The 16,794-nt window shown below is 40.7% G+C and overlaps 1 protein-coding gene across 1 annotated transcript; it reads right to left on the bottom strand.

Annotated features, from left to right (window-relative positions):
* Positions 1-13,757: 13,757 nt before the first annotated feature.
* LOC121620021 (CD59 glycoprotein-like) lies at positions 13,758-16,191 on the bottom strand. The gene is made up of 3 exons (XM_041955957.1): positions 16,137-16,191; positions 15,062-15,169; positions 13,758-13,918 (listed from the first exon to the last, which is right to left on the bottom strand). The coding sequence occupies exons 1-3, from the start codon at positions 16,189-16,191 to the stop codon at positions 13,758-13,760; spliced, it is 324 nt and encodes a 107-aa protein (XP_041811891.1).
* Between the last annotated feature and the right edge of the window lie 603 nt (positions 16,192-16,794).

The following is a 16,794-nucleotide window of genomic DNA, read 5'->3' as shown; positions in this document are numbered from 1 at the left end:
CACACACACACATGCACATGCACACACAACAGGGAGAGAGCAACAGAGCGGGTGGGGTGTGAAATAAGCTGTAAGGCAGAGGGGATATTAAGCTGCCACATGTGTTCTGTTTACTATTCTCTAATTAACCCCCAGGCTGTCTTATAGACTACACACACACACACTCACACACACATACACACCTCATCTTGTCTGCAATAAATTGGCTCTGGTGTCATACGGTCTGAACATCATCAACAGTGATACTGTGTTGCTCCAAACATTTAAAATGACGCCAGCGAAGAAGGCAAAAAACCTGGTGTGTGTGCATATGAACTGGTTACTGTACATAAAGGATAAGTGTGTGTGACGATGCTGACCTCCAAGTTTGACTTCTTTACCCGTCCCACGGTGCACAGGGGGCGGCCATCTTACTCACATCGATGATGGATGGCTCACCAGGAAACGCAGACCGGAGATGTATGAGTTTCCTCCACCTGCATCATTCTGTACGTCCAAAAGACAGATTATTGTTGGGCTGCAGGACTGGCTGTAACTGACGAAAAGCCTCAGATCATACAGTCCGCGATGAGAGGTAACCACTGTACAGTCATTAAAAAGGCTTCTTTGTCCTCACGTTTGAGTGCATGCATGAGTCACAGCGGCGCACAGCTGCCGTGTGGAGCTTTTGTGTGAACTGCCTTGTTGTTCCGACTCCTGGTTCCCAAGTCTTGGAGACATCTACGCCAAGTTACCTTCACTCCAGTCAGCCTCATTTAAGAGAGTTATTTAGTTAATTCACTGCCAGATGTTTTCTCTGCCCATTCTTCTTGCAGCTTTTCTTGTTCAGACAACAACAAAGACCTACATAGGATTTCTGAAGATACACATGCTGCTTACATTCTCCCCATAACCCAATGTGTGCATCTTGAGGCCTGACAAACAATGTCTTATCTTCCTCATGAGGAAACTGAAAAGCTAATACTAATATTGCATTGTTTCAATCCTTCCCCAGCATTTGCTGGTGCAGCGTCAAAGGTGACGTGGCATAAAAAGCAAGAAAGTCCAAGCATGGAGGAAGGTGCGGTGGATGGATGGTTCAAACAGACACAGGACCTTCATCCAGGAGACCCCTGTTTGTGTCCCATGTGGAACCAGAAGTCAACATTGACTCATTTTAAGTTTCATTAGTACTTAAGTTACGTAAAGTGTGCGCCTGTAACATACTTATTTTAACCCATGATCTTTACATAAACCTAACAAAGTGGTTCTGGTCCATTTGCATTACCTCCCACCTCAGTTGACAGAAGTTTGCACAGCTTCACATGCATGCTCTACGTAGGCCAAGTTATAATACTTCGACCTGAGGAGGATTTTGTAGCATTCTTTCCAGAAGTGGTAATTCTTCACAGCAAGTAAGAAATACAGTTAATTTGTATGACACACGTATCAAGTTTGTATCCCTGTAATAAAATCTCTTGCTAGAATGCATTAAATGTTTCTTTTGAAAAATGTTAGAAGAAACGCTCATGTAAAATCTTAAAAGTTTATTTGAAGCCATCACATTTTCTGCACAATTAACACACGGACACTTCTACAGTCTTCCTCCCTTTCATCCCAGTTCACACACGCATAACTTTTAACATGACACAGTCTGTTTACTGGCTGTATAATACATCACATTAACGCAACAAAACACCAATTAATTGGTTCTTTTTGGTCCAAATCATTTCTGCAAGCACGAGCATTTGAAAGGCACAGAAAGGAGGTACGTGTCCTTATGCGCACATGCGATGATATCACCAATAACACAATCAGCTGTCACCAGCGATGCTCTCATCTTCCCTAATAGAGTGAGTCAGAGAAGAGAAGAGAAGAGAAGAGAAGAGAAGAGAAGAGAAGAGAAGAGAAGAGAGGAGGAGAGGAGAGGAGAGGAGAGGAGAGGAGAGGAGAGGAGAGGAGAGATGAGGAGAGGAGAGGAGAGGAGAGGAGTGGGCGGACACTGGCTGCGTTTCGAGTGTTGGAAAATGAGCGGCTTCTTAATAGAATTCACCATGGTGCCTTTTCCTAAGGTGTCGCACACATACACACTGAATCCAGAAACTCACATCCTCACAAACACACACTGAGGGCTGGAGGAAGCGAGCAAGTCTAATTGAAAAGAACCAAGCAGAGAGAAATCTGATAGCTGCAGTTTGGCCTGAGGGGGGCGGAAAAACGGGAGGTGAGCAACAGAGACGGGAGAGAGACGGGGTGAGACGAGGAGACAGAGAGCGACACGGAGGGAAAGGGAGGGAAGACAGACTAAGTGAAAGGCAGATGTCATGAGGTGATGGCTCGGCCTTTTTCTTTTCACTTTTTTGGACAATTTTAGGCTTTACTCCATGAGATGTTGGTGCCATCTCGCAGAGATGGTGCATCTCCAACAGCAGCGTTTAAAGAGCTGGTTCGCAAACATTAAAGCTGGCAACTTTGCTTTCATTTGTCAAGGTTTGTTGGCTGGCTGCTAATACCAAGATACAATGGAGGTGAATGGAATTTAGTTTACACCACCACCTTACACCAACAAATTAGTCCAAATGAAAGATGCTCCCAGGTTTTTTTGTTGATTATCCAGAGCAACACGGCTACTGTTTATGGAAAAAGATGTTGCTGTTGAATTTTTAAACGTAACTTTTCAAAGACGTGAGCACCAGATGAAATTTAATCCGCCTCCTCTGCACTGAAGTGAAGGCAGAAGTCTCACGGGTAGATATCTCGAAACCTGGAAAATTCTGTATGGCTCCATATCAGGATGAGGTTTAGGTTTTTTTTTTTATAGTTTAGTTTGTGTAACATTATGAAAAGGCAGACATGCAATAATACGTACTGACAAACATCAAGGATGATGCAATAAAGTCATAAAAAAATATTCAGGTTATCAACAATAAAATCACATCACATCTAAGAATAAATACAGCAAATCTGAAGGCGCATAATACAGACTGACCTGTATTAAAAGGTCTGATCAACCAAATAACAACAATAACTGTGCCTGTGCGCTGAGATTTCTTCTGCCACTTCAATATAACAGAGGTTAATAGAGCTTCAAATGTGTTTTCCAAACACTGAAAAATGACATCTGTAAAACAAGACAAGAGCGACGTGTCTTTCCAGACACAATCCAGGTTGTGCAGTTTGAAGCTTTATCCCCTGATTGAAGACGAGTTGTAAAAGTGTTTTCATGGTGCAAACAGAAATCCTGGTGGGCGCAGTCGTCACCGGTGTTTGTTCAGTGCTGACTCAGTCGGAGCCGTCACTGTTTCTTCAGCTGTCTCACTTTCCTCTGGCCTTGCACATTTGTCTCATATTATTGACTGTTTTTACGTCTGGCTCTTGTGGTGTGTAATCAGATTTTTAGCTGTGACTGACTGCTTGTGTACAGTAAGTCACTGGGTGGATCGGTCACACACAGAAAAATAAAGGTGCTAACAAAATTGAGGCCACAATTATAGAAGAACCGCTTCTGGATCCACAGAGAGCATTTTAGATTCAGAGCATTTGAAGAATGTTTTCCATAAACGGTTCTTTAAGATATCTGTTTCAGTCCTGGTTGACTTAGTAACACCTGTGGTTACTGGTGGTAACAGCCGACCCTTCTGGAGCAGCTAGTTTGTCAGGTGTGTCTGTTTACAGTGCAGCCAAACAAACTTGACTTTTTTTGTAAAAAGAAGCCAATCAATAAGTTTGCATAAGCTAGTAGCTTGATACAGCTCTGATACAACTGTAGACATGTGAACTGTAGGAAGTATGGTTCACATTAAGTAGATGAAATTAGATACAGGAATTATACACATGCATCGTTTTCCTGTGAATCCCTCATATTAGGCAGGCCATTTGAAAGCAGCACAATGAAAAGTGTTGTCCTACAGAACTTCTGCAAAAATATGGTCTTAAAGAAATCTCTTTGAAGAAAGTTCTTTGTGGATGCAGCTGGTTCAGCAACCTATAATTGAAAAGGTTTGTTCAATTTTGCAAATATGGCGTTGGATGGACAACAAGTATATAATAGCTGTTAGCTTTATCTAACATTTTAACTCTAGACCTAACCTCGACAACCAAAACATTTAAATTTAAATTAATATATCCGGTAGAGGAGCAATAACTCCAGTTTTCTCATTGTTGCCGTAGCCTACTTGTATCAGTACATTAATGATGTTTCTGAATTGGATTTGTCAGACACAAACAGGCTCTTCCTTCTCTCTGAACGAATGTTTTTTCTGCCTGATTCCAACCATATTTTCCTCTTTTTCCCGAGGCTGTTGCAGGTTTCACTGCTGGGTCTTTTTAGCCAACAGCACCGTGACAAAACAGAGAGAAAAACGAGTGAGAGTCCTGCATAATGTCCCTTTGTCCTGCCCACACACACATGTACACAAACACATGCATACATACAAACACACACATATACACACATAATGAGATGAACACACAAAGTTTGGACACCAACATGGACTAATGAGAGGTACAAGTAATTTGTGTTTCTGAGATATAGTAACAGCAAAGGACACAAAGTGAATTATATTATAATCCAAACAAAGGCCATGCACACACACACACACACACACACACACACACACACACACACACACACACACACACACACACACACAGCAGCAGCAGTACGGTCTTTGTCTTGTTTCCACCGTCTTAACTCTCACATGTAATTAGCCTCACTCTCTCTGTCCGTCGCAGATACCGATAGCACACAGGAGGGGGTCAGCGTGTGTGTATGCGTGTGCATGTGGGGGTGAGGGGACAGGGGGGTCCGGGCGTCTCAAGGGACAGGTTATGACAAATAAGATTAATGTGTCCCCTATTTCCAGACTGGTGCACTGGCCTCTCTTCGGCTCACACACACACACCCACGTCATAAAAAACACACATACACGCCTCCCTGATAGCTTTTTCTCTCAGGAGAGAGTCCATATGGGGACTGGAGTCGGGTGGGAGTGTGGGCGTGTATGTGTGTGTGCCACGCCAGGACGTCACCTCTGTCTTTTCCTTTGTTGTCATGCAAGACTTAAAAACAGTTATATTTAAAGAGAAAATCCTGACTTTTGTATGTCTTTGGAGACTCACAGCTGCCTCATTTTAGTCTTGGATGAAAGTTTTAATGACATTTTCACCTTTAATTCAATAAAGTTTTGTACAGTATGTCAACAAACAGCACAGAAAAAGGGTAAAAATTCTGAAAATTAAATAACAACTAACAGTAAACCTTTATCCTGCAATTAAAACTTTTAATTATCACCATGGAATAAACATCTCTATGCCTAAATTCAATTACTGTTTCCTTTTGAGCAGAAATATTAAAGTCAATTAACAAAAAATATTGAATTTGTGTGATTATGTGATCATTTTTTCTGTTTTTCTCTTGTACAGAGCATTTAACAGTACATTGTCAGTAAGTGTCACTGCTTTTGAAGGTATTAATTATGGATTTTGTGATAACTTTCTTGTAGTAATATGTTACTTTGAGTTTTATGTGAGGCTTAATTTGCACGGATTGAAAAGTTTGATGCATTCTGCAACAGCTAACTACAGATTGCTTAACTCTGAAGTTTGTTACACACTTTATTTGCAGAGAATATTTTAAATAATATGACTGATTCCTGCATTTTGGATGGTTATTGGTCATTTCAGGGGTGTGTTTTCCTTCCAAGTTACACAAGTCTTACTATTCACTATAAAGATCCTTTTTTTATCATCTTATGTTGATGATATTTTTTGTTGAACAGCATACAGTTTATTTTGAAGTTTAATGTCAGTGAGTGTGATCATGTGCTGACAGCATCTGGCTACAGCTTTACCAACAAACACGACACGTCGTCTCACGGCTCATCTGATTTGCCTCCTGCGACGATCCGACGTGAGAGCTGATCTGAGTTCAGCGCTGATAACGCTGTCAGATATGTCGGCGAGCACGCTAACGTCCTCTATGGATCTGAAGTACGCTGGTGTGCGTTCTGAAGAGCTGGTCTCAGTAAGTGAAAGCCACTGATCCACACACACACACACACACACACAAATGCTGCATGCCCCTGCCCCTTTTCACCCTTGACCTCAGCTCTATTGGCCCTCCATGCTTGAGTGGTCATTACATATAACCAGGACAAAGAGGAAATCGTGTGTGAGAGACAGACAAAAAGAGAGCGACAGAGAGCAGGAGCAATTTATGTGCCGTGAAGCTGACATCTGTATGAAGCTGATGAACCTGCTGTTACCCAAAACTACTAAAATGGAATAAAAATTACATGCAATTTTCATTTTCTTAGCAAGCAAACATTATTTGCCAGCCAGATGACGCTCACTGTCTGCAAACTGGCGGGGAGTTATTTCAACTGCCTGCAGACGTATATGTGAGGGACACCCACAACGAGACTCGCAGTGATTGAAAAGAAGCACTCAGTGTGAGGCTAATAGTGGAGGGAGGTGGGCTGAGCTGCTGATTCATTCAGCTATTTTTCCTGCTGTAAAGTCACATGTTCGCCTTCGTTTATTGTCCCTCGACACAGAAACGCAGACTCACCGAGTTTTGGATTTTCCAGTGAAGTCGAACCAAAGAGCGTGAAGACTAATACAATCAAATCTTCACTGTGCTGTTGACACTATTCTTCCCACAATGCATTGCCCAAAAGAAATGGAGGAGCCGCTCAGTTGTGGGTGGTGGTAAAAGTATCTTGCCCAATCAAGAGCTGACAGCTCGACTGCACCCATTTCTCTCAAAAATAACTTTTACTTGAGGAATACTGGTTTCTTAACAGAACTCCTCCTACGTGGTTACTCTCCCAGAGTGGTGGAAAGTAACTAAGTATATTTACTCAAGTACTTTACAAATTTAACTTTTACTCCTACATTTTGCAATTGGTTGAACTTCCAAAAAGTAATAGTATGGCAGTTAAAATCATCTCCACATCCACCCACCACGACATTAACGGAAATATGATGTGATATGACAGGGGCCGTTCTGCTGCCTAATGAGTACTTTTACTTTTTGTTGCTAATAATTTCGCAGGACTACCATAACAGAGTATTTTCACAGTGTGATATTACTTCTTCCACCACTATCCCCTCATAAAAAGCAGAGGGTTTTGAAGAAAAAGTCGCCCACTGAGACTCATAATTGACATTATATCAAATGACTGTTGCATGAACCTCGAGTCAGTTTCAGCTAAATGCGAATTTATGAAACTTTTCAGTTTTACTTGTAGAATGTGGTACAAAGAGCATGGATTTCACCTCACTGTTCAAAGTTCAAGGTTTGTTGTGTTTGTGTGCATTTGTCTGTTTGTGAGTTCAGTGTGTGTGTGTCTCTGTGTCTGAATGTGTGTGTCAGCCCCAAAGGTATAATCTTTCCCCCTTGTGCTCCCGCTGTGCTTCTCTATCCCCCAGATCTGAGACTGTACCCCCGACCGAGACAATGAGCGTGTGTGTGTGTGTGTGCGTGTGTGCGTTGTGTCCTCCCAGCGTGTGCGTGTCGCAGATACCCAGGAGACACACACCCCATGGGATCTCTGACACACACATGCCTGAAGGCCCCCAAGAGAGCAGGAAAGCAGGAGATGGAGACGAATGAACGGATGGAAAAAAACAGTTTTCAGAAATGCAAGCAACTCGATCTGTTTGTGAGGGTGAAAGCCATGCACCCAGATTAATTACTATAGCTTTTCCTCAGTGTTATATATTCATTATTAGCAGTAGTAGAAAAAGAAGGAGAAGAAGAAGAAGAAGAAGAAGAAGAAGAAGAAGAAGAAGAAGTGGGCTTTTCCAGAAACCAAGATTTTGCTAAAAAAAAAACAAAAACGAGGAGAGAATGGATAAAGCTAAATCAACAAATTTCTTACGAGTAATTGGATTAATAGGGAGCAAAATTAATGTGGGATGATCTGCTGTATGAGTGTTCATGTGTGCGTGTCTATGTGCACCAGTTGTGCAAAAACAAGCCGGAGAAACAGATTCAGATGGACAGAGAGAGAGAGAGAGAGAGAGAGAGAGAGATTTCGAGTCGAGAAAGGGAGACAAAAAGAAAATCATCAAGGGAAGAAGAGACAGAGAGAGAGAGAGACCCCTCCTCTCTGTCCTGGTCTGAAACTAATTGGTCCAGGATTAGAAGAGATTATATATTAAAAAAAATATTGAAAAATTATACAAAACCCTCCACAGGTCTGGTTTCCATGGCAATAGTCTGCTGTGCAACAGTGCAACAGCAACAGAGAGAGAAAATAAAAGCACTTGCTGCCTTGATTACCAGGACGACACAGTTACAAACCAGTCGTACCAGACTACTGCGAGGAAAGCTAATTAAAGATCCGTACAGGTAGCGAACCTGTGGAGCTGCTTTATTACCAGTAACAGTTTTACAGCCTGATAACATCAGGCAGACACATTGTGTAGTTTAATAAGCAGTGGTTGTAGCAAATGCTGCAAAAGAGAGTGTATTCATGCTGCTTGTCTTGATAATGATAATAAAATATGATGAATATAAACTTTTTCAAGATACAAATCAGATTGAAGTTGCTGATGTCAGCTGAATAGTTATGACAGTTTGGAAGATCGGTCCCACTTTCATGTCTGTGAGTTAACGGAGCTAGATCCAGGAGGATCTTAGCTTAGCTTAGCATGAACACTGGCTGTATGGGGGAAAACATCAACTAGCACCTGTAAAGCTCACTAGTTAACATGCTACACCTTGTTCAACCAGTTCAACTTGTTGTTTTTACGTCTTCTTTTGTTCAGGTCAAACGAGAAGAGATTTAGCGTGTTGTAAGCGAGCGTTTGAATGAGCTGACTCAGCTAGCGCAGCAGGGGTGCTAACGCAGAACACGGCGTCGTCTGCAAAAAAGCTGAATCTGGCTGCAACATAAAGCATTTCAGTGGTCAGTTGAAAACATGCAAGTGTTCATTCCTGGTAGGTAACTGTTGTAGCTGATTGTCATGTCTTGTCTCAGGGTACAATAAACTGTTGTGGGGTGCTTTAGTGTCTGATAAGCCTTCAAACCCACACATCAGTCACACGAACTAGCCTGCATCGCATTTCATGTCTGATCTGTGCCTTCATCACTGTATGCACACCTGCTTCATAACAATATGGTGGAACGTTGCTACCAGTCTTTATGTTAATCACCTCCTGCTTCCAGCTGCATATCCACTGTAATTTCATGAGAGCGCTCATCTGTGTGAAAGTGAATAAGCCCTCTTAGCCTGCTAACAATACATTTTTGCATGTTAAATGTTAAAGCACTGATTGTGACATGTAAACTAAATCATTAGGAAACAAAAAGCATTTATTCCTTGTAAATCTGGAGCTGGTTTCTGTTGACTTTTCCTTGTAAATGATATTCAAGTTATAAAGTAGATGAATTATGACATATTAGGGAAAAAACACAAAAATAGAAAAACCCATTATGACATACTGAATAAGAGCGTACACACAGAAAGTTTCAGACGGTATGTGAAATAAATAAGCACACACACACAAAATGGAAGTGCTGCCATACAATCGAGCTTAATTGGTTGCATTAATGACAAAAACATTCAGCGCTGCCATTTCTTGTTCTCAGGCCAGTGCACACACACAAAACACTAACAATCTCATGAAACTGAAAATTAGTAGTCGTTAAAAAACAGTCTGATGTCTAACTATGTTGAAATTCAAGAACAGTGGGGGGAGCGGAGGTGTGGGGAGAAACAGAAAGCTCCCGAGGCTTCTCGGAAAAGTTAAACTTCAATCATTCGCTGAGGCTTCTTCTCGTGTCAACACCCAAAAAACATCTGCTGTTAATTAAAAACAGGCGTCTACCTTTCAGAAAGCAGCTGATAGGAAACGCACTCGTCACAGTTTGTCTGTGAAATGCACTCGACTCTGAAGCAGTAAGCTTTAAATACAGACACATGTACCTGTGACTAACCAGTAATTACAAATTGTTGTTTACTTCTGAATTATGACATATTTTTTAAACGCAAAACAATTTAAAGGTGCCCTGTGGAGCTTTCGACCACTAGTAGCGCTATGGAGCAATGTTTGTATGAGTGGGTCCTGTGTTTTTGGTATGAATGAAAGTGATTAACATGGATGTAAACAATGTACTTGATTTTAAAGAATAATAAATCTGCTCTGCAAAACTTATGAGAGGAAGGAAATGTGTTCAACTCCATCCATCCATCCATTTTCTTCCATTTATCCGGGGCCGGGTCGAGGGGGCAGCAGTCTAAGCAGGGATGCCCAGACTTCCCTCTTACTTCAAACAACTCATTTGTTTGAACTAAATATGCAGCATTTAGACAACTAATGTCACAAAGAAATAAAACACAAGCAAATTCACCAATTTGACGACAGATGCAACAAAATGATGCACCTAATGTGAAATTGTTCTGGCAGAGCGATGTGGGAATTAGAGCAAAGAGCAAAATGGTTGACTGTGTTGACAGAATGTGGCAATAACAGCATTTTCTGTTATTATGGTGGTTATGATTACAGCCTCCAGAATTATTCTGAGCCATTGGAAAACAGCTTAAGATCTAGATTTGAAAGGCTGGTTAGATGTGATTAAATCCTGTGAGTCCATGCTGAATAAATTACATTGAGTACAGACTACTTCCTGGGACCTTTTCTGAATCTGTATATAAATCTAAATTGACTCGGCAGAGCTCAAAATCTCCTGTGTGACAGGTTTTCTTCTTTCTATTGTAGACTCATGTATGCATGTGCTGCTTATTTTTATTTATTTTACTATTCTTTATTGCCTATTCATTACCTTGTAATCGTGTCTTCTCATGTGACCCTGTGAACTTCAGTCATAAAGCGTGACAACAGGTCACATGGATGTTATTTTTTTTAGCGTCGCCTGGAAACGTCTTTAATTTTGTAACTTTGCGGCTTTTTTCTTATTTCTGTTTTCAGGGGTTACTTGAGCTCTCAGGCCACCGTACTTTTTATACACATCATGTTTTTTAATCTTTGTTTATACGTATCCTCATTACATAAACTAAAGATTCCACCCTGCACAGCCCATTTGAGTCTCCCTTTCTCAGGCTTACACTCACTCACTCACACACACACACACACACACACACACAAACACACACACACACCTGATCTTTTCCTCCCTTGCTCAGCCAGATGTTTGCATTGAGTTTTTGATGTAAAATCAAGTGTGAGAAATGTTTTTAATTATCTAGCCACCTGGACAGGGTTGTAGAATGCAGACACACGCACGCACACACACACACACACACACACACACACACACAAACACACACACACACACACACAGCGTATATATATAAGTATACTGTAAAATAGCGTCACTGGCTTTGATGATTCCTTTTACATCTTGACTTTCCAATTTAAAGAATCTGTTTTATGCCTAGAATAAATGTCCTCACTCAATCTTATTTGGAGGCTTGTGAGGACAACATTAGGATAAAATCACACACACACACACACACATATTGTTTCAGGTAACAGATGTTGTCCTTCTTTTAATTAAAGTCAACAAATTAAGACATTTACTCACTGCTGCAGAAACAGTCCTAGCACACACGCACACACACACACACGTTATTCTATAATCGGCTGTAGGGGAATACGGCAGCTTGTTTAGAAACTCAATGCGATCTTAATTATTATTCAAGGGCAGCAGCAGACATTCATGGACTTTGATGTTCTTCCTCAGACTGTTTTTAAGCTGTTGTTGTGCTTCAGCAGGTTTAAGGCTCTTACTGAGAGCTTTTGAAATCATAGGTTTGAATCCAGTCATCACACATGGTGCTGAGTGGACACGGTGTGTGTTTCAGCCCACTGAGCCACAAACAGCATCATGGTGCTGACACGTCTGTCTACAGTGTCTCTTCCCCTTTGTTTCTCCATCTTTCCTCATCACGTACTGTCTAATGTGAATGAAAGGTGATTTAGTTTATCATCACAACATTTTTTTCTGACTTGACTCTGAATTTTAATAGTGCAGCAGTAAGAACTTGGATCAAATCAGCCGTAATCAGTGTTACAGATGCATAAGAATGAATGATATCGGTGAATGCCACATGATTGTTTGAGCTCACAGCAGCCTTGGATTTGTTGTGCGCATGAAGATGTACAACAAATTACTATATAAGCTTTTGCTGTTTCCAGAAAGTAAATATGTGAGTCCAGAACAAAGGCAGAAATCAAGTTATTTTTATCTATTGTTGAGCTCAGAAAGGTCTTATTTTCTTCAAAAAATAAATAGACGTGCATTACGCTAATTTCAGTGCCACTTTCTAATAAAGCATCCTTTATTAAGAGTTTATCATTTGTAAGGAGTGGCTTAATTAATGGATAAAAAAATAGGGACATAGGTCTGTTTTAAGCCATTAATAAGAAGAACATTTGACTGATTGGACCACATAACCACTTACAGCACTTTGCAGAAAATAGCAGGAAACTGCAGCAGAGGATCAAACTATAGGCAGACAAATGCATTAACAACTTATTGTTCATTTATTACAGTGTATTAGCATGTATTATCATCATCATTATTATTATTTGTACAATATTTGTAATAGCATGATTGGGAAATAGAAAGGGACAACATCAGCCAAGGTTTCTGGAGAAATGCACTCGTGTCCAGGCTGAGGTCACTCTCTAACTTACAGTGTGAAAGAAAATAGTAATGGCTAACCTAATGAGCCGACCATGTTTCAGGCACAGGTTTGCTCTGGGGGTCACCATCAAAGGCTAACATTCTGGTTCAAGTTTTGCTGTTGTGGTCGGCCTGAAAAAGGAACAAGTCTGAGGGGCTAATTTGAGCTCGAGTTGGAGTAAATGGATCCCAGACAGACAAAAGTAAGCAGAGAAGTTATCATGTGAGCTGAACACCATCATCTGTATACTGAACCAAACAAAAGATTTTTTTATTTATGTCATATAACGGATCAATAAGTAAATAAATTTATAAACCATGAAGTCAGTTTGTTATTATAGTGAGATGGGCCAAGACGTATTTTTGTAAATTAGGTTTGTTCTTGAAGAATGTTCTACTGCATTTTAAGGAGTTTATGTTGCTCTGACGTTATGATCAGATGTTTGCAATCCATGCCATGCAAACATGTTTTTTCGTCAATAAATGTGAAGCTGAATAGATACAGTGGCTTGTTCAGAAGGTTCGTGGTCGATCCCTGGCCCCTGCAGTCTGCATGTCAAATATCCTTGAGCAGGATACTGAAACTTAAATTGCTCTGGAGTGTATGTGTGTGTGTGTGTGTGTGTGTGTGTGAACAGGTGACATGTGGCATGTGTTGAGTGAGATTAGAAAGTGATGCTATAACTTCAGTCTCTTCCAAGCAAAAATCAGCTTGTTTTAGCACAAATCAGCTTTTTTTAGGAACTTAAGACACAAATTGCAACACTAGAATCCAGATTAAAAAAATAGATTGTAATATTTGAAGAAAATTAGACTTTTAGAGTAAAGTATAGACAATAATAGTGTGGTGGATGAGATGAAGATTTTTGCAGTGTGTATAAATGTAGGAGGACACATGATGTGTGGCAAACTCCACCAGCATGACTGAACCAGTAAAGCCTTCAGGTTCCTTCTCTATGAGTCCCTGGCATCTGTTGCTCTGTTGACCTCACCAGAACTCAGACTGAAGTGTTTCATGGACATGGCAAGGTGAGCACATATATTTGTCAAGACTTTATTGTTTGACACTTTTCAGCAGTGGTTACACGGAGGAATCCACACACCTCTTTTCATCTCTTAACCAAAGAATTCCTTAAATTTCTGAAATGCACTTTTCTCCTGACCGTTGCAGAGTTTTGACTGGCAGCAGGAGAAGGTGAAGTTTGGGACGACATATCTGGAGGCCAGAGTCAGAAAGTCACAGTCTGCGTACCTCATGCAGCGAGTGTAGGTTGTTTCTGAGGGGAGACATTGTGAGAGACACGGCATTAGTCTTGTGAGCATTACTACAGGGTGCTGCAGTGATGGTGCATTTTGTTGGCCAACCCGGAAGTTAGCATTGCCCTTGTTCTCTCGATGAAAAGCCTTTGGGTTTTTTCCATTGCGTTGTGGATTTTTGCAGAAAATGAGCTCTTTTGCAAACAAAAGCTCAGCAAAATCATCTTCACAAATGAACACCACTTGTATGGCTTTTATTGCCTCAGATTTCAGCCACATCTCATGGTCTTCATCAGTGGATCGGGTTTGCTCACTTCTCAAGGAGATGGTTCAGTTGTCATCACGTGACATGGGTATTGAATTTCGGTCAATGGCATATTAGGTCATCTCTGTGAAAAGTGAGCGAACTGTCCACTGATGGGGCCTATGAGATGAGGTGGAACGCTCCAGTAAGTGGACTTTGTGCTGGGAATGTTTTTGTCTTATAAAGTTGTCAGTGTTGTAAATAGTTTGAACGTAATTTGCAAGAAGTCTACTAACAATATGTAATACTCAGACTTTGTTGTGTGTTTAACAACAAACTTTTAAACCTGCAGAACATTTGTCTTCCCCTGCTGCTACTGACAATAATTACAAACATGCATCAACGTGCTTATGATGTCATAATAGTCTGTTACTGCAGTTACTCCCCGCTTCGACTCTAGCAAACCAATCATTGCTGCCAGTAAAATGCATCACTACCAGTGTACCAGCACTGGAATGTCGCCACAGGTTTAAAAACTCCAGAGATTTACCTGGCAGTGATAGACTAAACCAGCGTGGTGTGAACATTAATATGTCCCGCACTGCAGCCTTAATCAACATTGGCATCTTTAAATGGCAGCAGAATGCAATTAATAACAGTCCATGTTAAACTCTCATTACTTTTGCTCAATAGAAAAAGGTGCATTTTTATTTTCTGCCTCAGCACACATCAGTACTTGAGCATAATTACTGCTGTCAGTGCCATAGCTACCACTCTGCTCTCTCCATTACTGACCCTGCTGTTTCCAGGCCGTCCTGCACCATGTTTCAACTGCACAGTTTTATGTCCTGAAAAGGTCAGATTGTAATGACTTGAAACATTGTTGGATTTTGTACACTGTTTCCTTCACGGCGCTTACCACCACTGGTGAGTTTGAGGCAGCTGTCTTCACCCTGGTTACACTCCTGCTGGACTTCACAGCTGCTGGAGGAGCCATCAGGGCAGGAGTAACACTGCAGAGAGAGGCCTGGAGAAACAAAGCACGCTTGATTTAGGGTTTCACTGGTGTGTGGATTGTGTTACATTGGGCAGCGTATTTATGCTAACTTAAGCTAACTAGCCTCTGGCTGTGGCCTCATATTTACAGACGTGACAGAAATATTGATTTTCTCATCTAACGCTCTCTTTCTACAAGAAAGCCTTCAAGTGTATCTCCCAAATTGTCTATTAACTTAGCAGCTGCCACACAGTATTCTCTATTTTTTAAGTTTTACTTTTCAATTCACTGATATTTCCATCCTGAACGATGTTTTCTTTTGGGATGTGACTTTATTTTTAATGTCCTTGCTTTTTCCCTTTATCAGTTGTTTGGTAATATATTTTATAGTTCTATTTTCTTCTCAAAGTCATTAGAGGCACAGGAGCTGTTTGCTTGTATAATCAATAGTTTTATGAGTGTATGCATAGTTTTGCTTTGGCTGATTTTGTTGTTGTTCTTAGTGTTCTTAGTGCTGGGAAGTGAAAGGCTAAATGGATTCAAACCTGAAGTTGAATGACTGTCGCACACTCAAGAATGTCTGTGCACTGATTTCTCTGTGCTGGTTAATGTCAGTCAATGGATTATATGCACCAATCCCTGACAAAATAAATGTCCTGATTCAGCATGTTGTATTTCAGAAATATATGAGACTCCCACGATTGTGCACAGAGCAAACCGCATGTCCTGAAACACCGTAGAAAATATGAATAATTATTTATCAGTGACTCTGCACAGTGTGAACTGAAAGCACACAATGCAACAGCAGAACATGTAAAATGCACACACACTGATCTGCCAAAATGTTCCCTCAGGCTCATGTGTTTCCTCTTTATGAAACATATAATCTCTCTGACTTAGCCCCACTTGGCTGCGCCTTTCAGGAGCAACAACAAAAAAAAAAGGAAAAAGAAAGAAAGAGTGAAACTGATTCCCTCTTCAACCCTTTTTTTCTTACCAAATCCAAACATGGCAAAGCTGACAGCCAGGCAGAACACCACAGAGCTCCTCATCGCGACTGGAAGCGCCGTCACATCTGAATATCACAACAAAAAGACAAACTCACAATAGTGCAGCCGCTGGATAAAAGGCAGGGAATTAACGAACTCTCTGGAAGCAAAAAAGGAATAACATGCTTCCACGTGTGTCACCTCTGCATCTTATCATCTTATCATTTTGCTGTGCATGGAATTATTTCCACTTTTATCGCCTTTCTGGAGTCACATTTTACTGTTATTTTATCAAACAGACAGAAAAAAAAACCTAACTATGATGAACTTTCCTTCAGTAACCAACAAAATATTATTTAAATATCTGACGTTCTTGCCACAGATTGTTCAGTCATCTAACACTCACCTGTGGATGAGCAGAAAATGACTTTCAGCTCATGAAGAAGAGGCTTTTCATACCAGCACATACAGCAAAAATCAACAAAACCAACAAAGAGTAAACAACCCATTTGTTTGGGTTCAGAGTCTCTGTTTGGATGTGACGACATCTAAAATGTTGGCCAATATGACTCATGCAAGAGAAAGAATAAGCTGATTGTGTTCTGTTAGGATATTTATTTTTCTGATTGTTTTCAGTGTGTTCAGTGGTGCGTAATTTGACTTTTA

This window comes from Chelmon rostratus, chromosome 16 (genome assembly GCF_017976325.1).
Source record: "Chelmon rostratus isolate fCheRos1 chromosome 16, fCheRos1.pri, whole genome shotgun sequence".
Taxonomy (NCBI): Eukaryota; Metazoa; Chordata; class Actinopteri; order Chaetodontiformes; family Chaetodontidae; genus Chelmon; species Chelmon rostratus.
The sequence above is the reverse complement of the archived record's forward strand: the minus strand, read 5'-3'. Positions and strand labels throughout refer to the sequence as shown.

What these genes read in the sequence shown, in the direction of transcription:
- LOC121620021 (XM_041955957.1), bottom strand. Translation starts at nt 16,191, where the DNA reads ATGAGGAGCTCTGTGGTGTTCTGCCTGGCTGTCAGCTTTGCCATGTTT. An exon ending in CTTTGCCATGTTTGGATTTG is followed by an intron (nt 15,170 to 16,136) that starts GTAAGAAAAAAA and finishes TTGTTTCTCCAG; the next exon opens with GCCTCTCTCTGCAGTGTTAC. An exon ending in CCTCAAACTCACCAGTGGTG is followed by an intron (nt 13,919 to 15,061) that starts GTAAGCGCCGTG and finishes GTCTCCCCTCAG; the next exon opens with AAACAACCTACACTCGCTGC.